General features: G+C 43.8%; 1 protein-coding gene across 1 annotated transcript; it reads right to left on the bottom strand.

Annotated features, from left to right (window-relative positions):
* Window positions 1–9,623: 9,623 nt before the first annotated feature.
* On the bottom strand, window positions 9,624–9,947 carry LOC148034415 (plastocyanin-like). Its single transcript, XM_087680665.1, has one exon. It carries the CDS (start codon window positions 9,945–9,947, stop codon window positions 9,624–9,626), a length of 324 nt encoding a protein of 107 aa, XP_087536791.1.
* Between the last annotated feature and the right edge of the window lie 967 nt (window positions 9,948–10,914).

A 10,914-nucleotide genomic window follows, 5' to 3' on the forward strand; every position in this document is an offset into this window, starting at 1 on the left:
TCCATACCTCCTCTGCAACCTAGAAATCCAAACCACTAGAGGGTGATCTGTTTATGACATGCACAGCTGTACTAACAGCCTCAGCCCAAAAGATATGTGGTAGGCCTATATGGCTAAGCATACTGCGTACACGCTCCTGGATGGTTCTATTCATTCGCTCAGCCAAACCATTCTGGGGGGGGTGTAGGGGGTGGTCAACTGACGCTTAATACCCCTCTCATCACATAACTGCTCAAAAGCACGTGAGACATACTCATCCCCATTATCTGTCCTTAGGCATTTTATCATATACCCAGACTGGTTCTCAACCAATGTAGCCATCTTTGAAACACGGCTGACATCGGATTTCAACTTAATGGGATAAGCCCAAACTTTCCGTTAAAAATCATCTATGAACATAATAAAATACTTTGCACCATCCATAAACTGATAAGGCATGGGCCCACAAACATCCGAATGTACCAATGCCAAGGGCTCACTTATGCATGGTCTACCAGACTTCTTATACGTAGACCTAGTCTGCCTGCTATAAAGACAATGCTCACATGAATCAAAACATGCATAATCAAGGGGGAATAAGTACTGTAAACTAGAAAGCATTTTCATTCCCTTCAAAGACATATGGCCCAAACGGGCATGCCAAAGAGATACATGTGGGATAGAACCCACAGACAAAATATGATCAAGGGAAGAAGCTGATACAATCAAAGGGTAGAGACTGCCAACCTTGGCACCTCTCGCAATCACAAGTCTGCCATGAGTGATCTTCCATGCAAAGTCTCCAAAACATACATGATATCATACGTCATCAAACTGTCCAACTGACATGAGACTGCATATCAAAGCAGGTACATGACGTACATCCTGCATAACAAAACCGTTGTCAGAAGGAAACTGCAACCTAACATCACCAATGCCCACAATATCAAGAGAGTTGTCATCACCCAAGTGCACAGAACCCGAAACATTACGGTATGAATGAAACCACTCTCGATAAGGTGTCACATGAAAGGATGTACCTGAGTCCAAGAGCCAACACTATGCATACATAGAGTGTATCTCTATCATCTGCGAAGCACCAGAAGAAGTTGCTAGAATATAATCATCATCAACAATATTCTCAAGCTGCATAACATTGATCTCTTCAATTTTAACACTGGACTTTGCAGGTACTATGCTGCGATCAGAAGACTTATCCTGCACTTTGTCTTTCCCCTTATTTTTGCGCCTTTCATTGCGCAATTTATGGCATTCTGGCTTAATATGGCCCTTTTTCCCACAATTGTGACAAGTAACATCTGCATTCCTACCACGGGATTTACTACGTGACTTCCCATGAGACTTAGACCGAGATTTCTGAGAATCCCATCCACGGCCACAACCATTCCCATACTTTCCATATCCATCATTCCTGCCTCTAACTGTCATAGCATGAGACACACGAGAGGCATCCAAATTCTTACAGTTAACCTCTTCCTGGAGAAGAGCACTCTCAACATCAGATAATTTCAAGGTAGCAGTAGAGGCACATAATGCAGTGCGGAATACATCCCATGACTCATTAAGAGTACCAAGCAAGAAAAGAGGAGTGACATCCTCTGCAAAAGTGATGTCCTTCGAAGTCAAGTTCTTGAGTATAGCATGGAACTGGCTCAAGTGAGCAGACATAGTCACATTCTCCTTCATGCACAAATCCATAAGCTGCTTCAGCCAATACATCTGACTCGCTGGACTTTTCTTGTCATAGAGATTTTTTATCTTTCCCCACAACTGCCATGCACTCTGTTTTTCCTCAAAGACATTATAGTGAACTTGTTCTGTGAGAGACAATACAATAGTGGACTTGCATAACTCATCAAGCTCAAGTCATTCCTCATCTGGCATAGTTGCAGGCGGATGCCTGCTTAACCTCAAAGGTTTGATCTACGATTTCTACACCAACACCTAACAAATCTGGCTCTTCCAATAAGAGTAATTCATACCATCAAGCTTAGTAATGTTGAAAATAGCATGATCAGTGGACGAACTCGCCATAATGCAAGTTGAAATACTGTAGACAGTTCAAAATTGCTTGTTGTTTATTGCAGAAAATGACCAGAAAATCACCAAAATCGAGAAAAAATGACGAAAAAAGTGAAATCAAAGTTGTTGCCCACCAAGCACTAGTGAAAGTACATCATTTCAGAGTGTTTCAACATGAAAAATCCATGTCAGTCCATACATATATGCTTGCTGTAATAAATTTCAGATTTCAGTAAAAGAGAGCTAACAGTGCCAAAATCGGATCCCAAGGCAATCAGATACTGCCAAGACCAAAGCCAGCATCATGCGGGCATAGCATAAGCATATGACGGTCGATAAGTATGAATCCAACACCCAAGTATGTCATACAAACATCTGCCAGTGAGTAGGCACACCTCCGAGGCAACGGGACAAAGTGTTCCTACCACTACCAAAACTTGACACAAGTAGGTGTCAGTTCACAAAGATACGAATCCAAAATTGAGACTTAGCTCATAAGCATACAATGAACCAAGACATATGAAGTATGATCCCAAAATGTAAGAAGTCTCAAAGTCTCAAGTGTTTGTAACTTCTCAATAGCATGTAACGGCTCAATGCATAAAAGTACCACCTGCTCAATATCTAATAAACATTCAAGAATGCTCCCACTGGCACAAAAGCCGTATGTACAAGCTCAAGAGCTCAAGCCAAGGCAAGACATAGTGCCAATGACATAAGTCTAAGACAATACATCAATAGTACATCCCGAACATGTAGGCGGTAGAGTATCCGTATGTAGCATCCATAAGCATATAAGACATCAAGTACATCCCAAGATACAACTCTGGCAAGCCAATAAATAGCTCAAGTAAGCTCCAAGAATCCAAGGTCAAGCCAAGACCGAGCTCCAGTAGCAATAGGCTCCAAACAATGTAACTAGCATGTAGTAATGGCATAGGCTAAGCATGTCAAGACGAGTCAGACATAAGCAATATACATGTCATAAGTACATCCAAGACGGAGTATCCAAATGCTTTGCAAAGCAAGCTCAAGCTCAACCAATGATCCCCAATCAAAACCAAGCTCTATGTCGAGCCCCAAGTGTCAATACATCACCATATATACCCGAAACATAGCCCGAAAAGCATAGGCATAAGTATACATGAGTAAAATGACTTCAGCCCAACTGTGTACAGAAGTGATTTATTGTTCAAAATTGAGAATTTCAGCACCAAAATCAGCTCCAAATGATTGCCAAACAACAGGTATACATTCCCCTAATATCCGGGCATCAAATGGGACAAATCGGACATCAAATGACAATGCCAAACAAGCTATAGTATCAAATCTCAATGTAACACTGTCATAAACTGCCTATGGACTGTTATGACGGTCCCAAAATAGTGTTAAACCAATCCAAATGCTATGCCAACACATCAAATATCAAAACCAAGCATCAAATCATGTTCATATATCCGAAATGGAGCCTTTCCAAGTACCAATGGAGGGGGAGAGCTGCCGTTGTGACTGTCAATACTCAAGACACGTATGGGAGGGCTGCGTGATTCCGTCAACTGTAAATGTTGGTCTTGGGACTGCAAAAAATGGTGGCCAAGCTTCGGAGGGGTCCGGTTAAAGCCAAGGAATGCCTGAAACAAGCTCCAGCAAGTCTTGTTCAAAGGCAAGTGAGATATGAAGCAAGAGAGCTTCAATGGTGGCTGTCCCAATCTTGTTTACAGCCTATGAGACCTGAGAACTGAAGTAAACCCTGAAGAAAATGATCAAATACCTCTGATGTAATGCCCTGAAGGTACCCAACAATGCCGAGAATGTGCTCGGAAAGTCGGGGAGTGACGGGAGCTCAAAGGAGTCGGATATGGCTGTCGGGAAGGAGACCCAATGCAAGTAGGAAGTCGATGGGATGCTGAGAATGATACGAACCAAGCTCAAGAGTCAGAAAGCAAAGCTCTGATACCAATTGAAAGGGAGCAACGGATCGAAGATTGGACTCGAGAGCTATGGTAGGAGAGCAAGAACAAGAAAGGGAGAGACTAGAAATGGGAACTCCAACAGTCACAATGTGTGACGGGGCCTTCCTTTATTCAAACCGTCACTAAAAGAATAAAGAATAAAGTGACGGTGAAGGGCGTCCGCCACCTGTAGTTTGGAGTGGCAGTGACTGTCGGTGTAGTAATACATGGGCGGCTAGGCAGATGCTTCTTTACCCCCAATACTTATTCCTTTCTTCTTCTCTCCTCTCTCTTCCCCTCTTCTTCATATTCTTCTCTTCTTCTCTACTCTCTCTCTCTCCCTCTTCTCCTTATTTCTCTCTTCTTCTCTACTCACACTCTCTCTCTTCTTCTTACTCTTCTCATCTTCTCCTTACACGTGTAGCAGCAAGTCATGGCCTTCCCCCTCCCCATCCCCTTAACAATAGGGGTTTATATAGGTATTCGGGGGGGAGAAAATGAAGGATCTCCCTCCTCTTCTCATGGCACGTAGCCAGCCCCCCCTACCACCTCTAGGGTGTGCGACAACCCCCTTGCCCTTCCAAGCATGCAGCAGTCCCCCCCCTCCTGCCACCTCCTTTGCCACGCGGCAACAATCCCCCCCTTCCACCTCCGCCGACACGATAGCCCCCCTCCCCTCACACCATCCGCCAATTGGCGGCGTAACCAAGGGGGTTAATTCTTTTCTTTCAAAAAAAAATCATTTAGGGGGAAGGGGAGTCCTATATCAAGACTGTTACATTCTCCCCCCCTTAAGGGGATCAAGATGTCCTCATCTTGAAAGGAATTGGGAATATTATTGGTTGAGAGTACTCTCATCAATCCATGTGGCATCTTCTTCTGGAAAGTCCTTCCACTGAATGAGGTACTCCTTGAGGATTCTACTCCTCAATCTCTTTTCTTGAATGTCCGGGATTCTAGATGGCAGGACTCCTGGTACATATTTCTTTAGCAAGCTAACATGAAATACATTGTGAACCTTTACGATCTCAGGGAGTTGGAGTTTGTAGGCATTGGACCCAAGGCATTTGAGGATCTTGTAGCGTTCGCAATACCTTGGACTCAATTTTTTAAATTCCCCCAATGACAAGGAACTCCTCTTGGGCTGTACACGAATAAAAACCATGTCTCTCTCATTGAAGAGTCGCTCTTGTCTATTTAGATCTGCATAGGCTTTCTGCATATTCTTGGAGGCTCTAATGTCTTGTCTGATGGTCTTAACTTGCTCATCCATTTCCTCAAGCATTTCCTTAGAAGCTTCTACTCTTAAGGTAGGATCTGAGAAGTTCAATGGGGTGCAGCAATCATGCCCATACAATGCTTGAAAATGTGTCAATTGGATGCTTTGTTGGTAGGAAGCATTATAGGTGAACTCTACTAATGGTAGATATTGAATCCATTTCTTGTGTTCGCAATAGTAATAAGCTCTGAGGATATCTTCAATGACTTGATTGAACCTCTCTATTTGGCCGTCAGTTTAAGGGTGATAGGCTGTGCTGAAACAAAGTTGAGTCCCAATGGCCCCAAATATCCCTCTCTAGAAGTGAGACGTGAAGAGGGAGTTGCAGTCATTAAGGATCCTTCTAGGAAACCCATGGAGCCTGAATATCTCCTTGATGAACAATCTGGCAATATCTGAAGCTTTATAATTTGCCTTGATTGGAATGAGGTGTGCAACCTTGGTGAGTATATCTACTACAACCATAATGGAGTTGTAGCCCCCTTGCACTGAGGGTAACCCAACAACAAAATCCATGCTAATAAATTCCCACTTCATTTGGGGAATGTCAAGGGGTTGCAGCTTCCCAGGCATCTTGACATGTTCCGCCTTGATGCGCTAGCAAGACAAACATTCCGTGATATATTTAAGCACATCTCCCTTAAGTCTTCCCCAATGGTAGCTTTTTATGACCCTATTGAGGGTTTTGACATATCTAAGATGGCCTGAAAAGGGAAAGTCATGTGCTTCCCAAAGTATTCTTTGTTTGAGTTTCCTGTTGGAGGGTATGCATAATCTTGTCTTAAAATAGACAAGTCCCTCATTGACGGAGAATTCTTGATATTTGATCTTAAGTTTTGGGTTTTGGTCCTTCCCCAAAATTTCCTTTATCATCGCCAAATATTCTGGATCATGACTAGCTTCTTCCTTGGCTAGTTTAAGGATAGAGTTACTAGGCATTGACAAAAATAGTTGCCAAAGATTCAACCATCGAGGGTTCCTCCATGATAAGAGAGTTGAGGAATGCCTCGCGACTTAGAGCGTCAGCGACCACATTCTCTTTGCCGAGTCAATACCTGATCTCAAAATCATACTCCTATAAAACCTCTATCCAATGACGTTGCCTCATGTTGAGGTTGATCTGGGTGAAAATCCATTTAAGGCTCTTATGGTCTGTGATCAAAGAAAACTTGTTACCAAGCAAGTAATGTCGCCAAAGTTTGAGGGCGTGGATCACTGCTAGCAGTTCTAGGTCATGGGTGGCATAATTCCTCTCATGGGTTTTTAGCTTTCATGAGAAATAAGCTACGAGATGACCTTCTTACATTAGTACACATCCCAATGCAAGTGTGCTAGCATCCGTGACAACTTCAAATTCCTTGCTTAAGTCAGGGAGCTTTAGAATTGGTGCTGTCACCAAGCTATGCTTGAGTTGATCAAAACTTGCTTGTTTAGAGAGCGTCCACATTATGGCAACTTGTTTTTTCAGCAAATTTGTGAGGGATGCTACGATTAAAGCATAGTCCTTAATAAAGATCATGTACCAACATGCTAATCCTTAGGCAAAAGCGAACACCCCCCCTCTGAAGGTTTATAGGGCCTAATACCTGTTTTAGTCTTGCAATGACCTAGATACATTTAAACGCCATCGTAGCAGTTCAAGAATTTTATGTACTTGATTTAACCGTTACTTCTACCTTTCCAATTTCACAAGTTTTTTTATACAAATAAAAAAAGTACGAATTCTGCGGATCGACGAACATGCATAAGTGTTTTAGTAACCCAATTTTTAAGCATGCTAATGTTAGTGCATAATCTAAGGTATTACGAGCATAATCAATAAGGTCCTAGCTTCTTCTTTTTGCATACATGAATGCAAATTTTCCTGTGTGATTTACTCGTTCAAAAACATATCAGATTGCAAGTAAGCACAATTTCCAATATGATAAAATGATATAAACTAAATGGTGGTTAGATATGATAGACTTTCACCGAATAGCTTTCCCTTCCCAAGGAAGTCGGGACTATCCTTAAGACTCCCCATCCGGATAGGATAAATGGAACGCACCTGATTACCAAGTGACGCAGTTCCTTGCCCCACAGCCCCATCGATTGAGGCGGGATTCATGTTCGGTTGGGCCTTACTTCGTTTGGGAGGCATCGTATCATTTGGCCTTTGCTTTGCGGCTACGCACCCAAATTATGAGAAAGACACCTTCTCGCAGAAAGGACTAGTCTGCGAGGATCTTCTCCAAGAGGAGGGGGGAAAGAAAGAGAGACATCAAGCTCTGAGTTCTTCAACGAGGGAAAAAAAAACAATGTCCTCTCTCATTTTCTCTCTCCTCTTACTCTCCCTTTTCTCTCTCTCTCTCTCTTCCTACTTTTCTTCTCTCTTCTTCCTCTCCTCTCTTTCTCCCTCTTCTTCTTATTCTTCTCTTCTTCTCTACTCACTCTCTCTCCTTCTTCTTATTCCTTTCTTCTTCTCTCCTCTCTCTCCCTCTTCTTATTCTTCTCTTCTTCTCTACTCTCTCTCTCCCTCTTCTCCTTATTCCTCTCTTCTTCTCTACTCACTCTCTCCCTCTTCTTCTTACTCTTCTCCTCTTCTCCTTACGCGCACAGCAGCAAGTTGTGGCCTTTCTCCTTCCCATCCCCTTAACGATGGGGGTTTATATAGGTATTCGAGGGGGGGATTTGTAATGGAGGCTCTCCCTCCTCTTCTCATAGCACGTAGCAACCCCCCTTGCAACCTCTAAGGAGTGCGGCAGCCTCCCTGCCCTTCCAGGCATGCAGGAGTCCCCCCTCCTTCCACCTCCTTCGCCATGCAGCAACGACCCCCCCTCCCTTCCACCTCCGTCAACACGATAGCCCCCCTCCCCTCACGCCGTCCGCCAGTTGGCAGCATAACCAAGGGAGGGGTTAATTCTTTTTTTTCAAAAAAAAATCATTTAGGGAGGAGGGGAGTCCTATAGCGGGACTGTTACACGTTCAAACTAGCACACACACTCCAACTCATTAGCCATGCCCTAATCCTCGAGATATAGTATAGTATTCTCTCTCTGCATAGTGTGTTTGTTGCATAAGCATTGTATATTCAACAATCATTCACTTCATTATTCTCTATGTTTATTGTGTCTAAGTTACCGTAAACCTAACTGTGTTCTGTGTTATCAGTTTATGCTTTGTCGTACAATTGGTATTGTGTTTTCTATATTTAGAGCCGTTTGTTCACAGCCTATTCACTCAGCTCCTTGAGCTCATGCAAGTTGGTTTGTGAACCAAAACACTAAGCCTCCACTATTCAAGCAAATCAGTGGCATAGTTCACACGTCAACCCTAACTTCCTATCCAGAAAAAAGGAGCATAGAGCATACAACCAGCCCCTTTAAACACGGCAAATTCATATCACTTCAATCCGGACAGAGTTCCTCAACTAGTACCATGCGCCACACAGCTCACACATTCTAGCTTCCCACAGCAAACTTATCTCCTTTCAACCAGAAGTTGGCCCTTTTACAGATGAAGCAACCGGTACCAATGCTCATACGAGTGCATGGTTTAGATATTAACTCTATTACCCCACTTCTCAAGGGTGGAGTGTTCTGCATCAGCTATCACATACTGATAGCCTCTATTTGCAGTCAAACAGATCAGTTGACAGCCATTATTAGTTCTAGAAACAACAGCAGACACTTCTGAGTTTTCTAGGAGCATTTCAATCTAGGACAATCTGCTGTCTCAGTGAGGGAGACAGTGGTATACCTGACGCGGGTCAGGTACACCACTGTCTAAGTTCAGCAGATGGGTCATGTTCTAGTTCCCCTTTTCATCATACATTCACTCTACAGCATGTTTATGCTCCCGCTGTTATTTAACAGGTTGCCAGTCCCTGCCATGTCGGTCGTGGCTACAGACCTGCCAACTATGCCAAATTGACTAAGGTTCAAATCCCTACTCAGATTAGCATGTTTCAAGGCTTGGCGTTGTTACTCGGCTTAGAGACCCTTCTTGCATGTAAGCTGAAAGTTATTGACTAAAGCCATCATTCCTTTGAAGGAGAAGCCTATGAGCTGGTCATATACTGTGGCTCTTTCGCTGCACATTTCGATTCTCTCCGATGTCATTTCAGATGGAAGAATGTTCAATACCCGCACTTTATTGACATTGTTACACGACGATTTATGAGACTCAAAGATACCCAAGTTGGATTGCATTACTGGAAACTGTTGCCATAAACGAAGCGAGCTCATCCTCCTTCCACTATTCCATCAATGTCACCCCAATCGACTAAGGTCTTCAGGGCAGAAATGGCCACTCATCTTTCCAGATCCTTCCACATCCTACATCTGTGACTGTCGTTTCCCCTGCACATTGAGCTGTGCCCGTGGGATCTTTCAGGTTACAGTGATTTCACCAGACATACCAGCAGCGCGATGAGGCTCACAGAAGAATTTGTAAGTCCCTTTCTCCTTCAATGTGACCACGAACTGCTCCCCCTGCTCGTTCATGTAATCCTCGTGGGATATCTTGTCTGCGTCGACACCCTCAGGCACGCCCGCCTTCTCAAAGATAACATTGTGCGGGAAGCCCTTGTTGTTGATGAAGACCACCTTCTCTCCTGCAGGGACGGAGATGGAGGACGGGACAAAGACCAGAGTGCCCTCCTCGGCGCCCATCTTGATGGTTGCGCAGAGGGCAGGGTGGGCCCAGAGCAGCATGGCGAGCGACGTGGAGATGGGCAGGAGGCCATTGAAGCTCGCGCGAGGAGGTGGGTGAGGCTTGCAGAGATGCCATTTAATGGAAGGAGATGAGGAGGAGAAGGACGCAGAGAACGAAGAAGAAGAAGAAGAAGAGGGTGCCTCGCGACAGCGAAGGGAAATAGCGGTGGAGAGAGATGAGTTCTGATGAAGAAATAGAGGAGGAGAACCGCCTGCCAGAGGAATAGTGACCTTCGCCATACCTCCCTCTCTCGCAAATTTTCGGTAGATCCCAATGCGTGTCAAAGGCCTTACCTTAACCCATCCTTTGAAATTATACGATATGTATGTACTCCGCACCTGGATTTCAAAAGCTTAACTTGGGCTAATATAATACTAGAGTTTCTTGCGTGTTTCGCGTGCGCAAAACATTACGGTATCAGTGTTGCAAGGCAAGTCAAGTTGTGCGACTTCACTTCCCTCTCGCACGACAATCTTTCATTTCTCCTCTTTTCTCTTTCCCCTCCTGTCTTTTTTTTCAAATTTCTTTTCCCCCCCTCTCTCTTTATCTCTTCCCCTTTCTCTCTCTCTTCTCTTCTCTCTCCTCTCTCTCTCTATTCTCTATCTCTTCTTTTTTTTCTCTTTCTTTCTCTTTTTCTTATTTCTCTCTCCTCTCTCTACATTTTTTGAAGTAAATGTGAATCTCTTTCTCTTCCTTCTCTCCTCTCTCTCTTCTCTCTCTACATTTTTTAGAGCAAATGTGACTCTCTCTCTCTCTCTCTCTCTCTCTCTCTCTGCATGCAGTCTATGCCCACTCAACTTCGCACTTAGCTTCGCCCTCTTGGCTCCACATTGCTTCACCTTGTTCAGCTCACCACCCACCAATGGTTAGCTAATCTTCTACTCTGATCCTTTGATGGAAAAAGCTCATAACAATATTTGCTTGTGAACATGTGATAAGTGAGCTCTTAGTTCAACACATGGTGTT

Source organism: Lygodium microphyllum, chromosome 6, assembly GCF_053477565.2.
Source record: "Lygodium microphyllum isolate KBCC chromosome 6, Lygodium_microphyllum_v1.1.10, whole genome shotgun sequence".
NCBI lineage: Eukaryota > Viridiplantae > Streptophyta > Polypodiopsida > Schizaeales > Lygodiaceae > Lygodium > Lygodium microphyllum.

Excerpts from the sequence above, each read along its gene's own strand:
- LOC148034415 (XM_087680665.1), bottom strand. The coding sequence starts at position 9,947 with ATGCTGCTCTGGGCCCACCCTGCCCTCTGCGCAACCATCAAGATGGGC.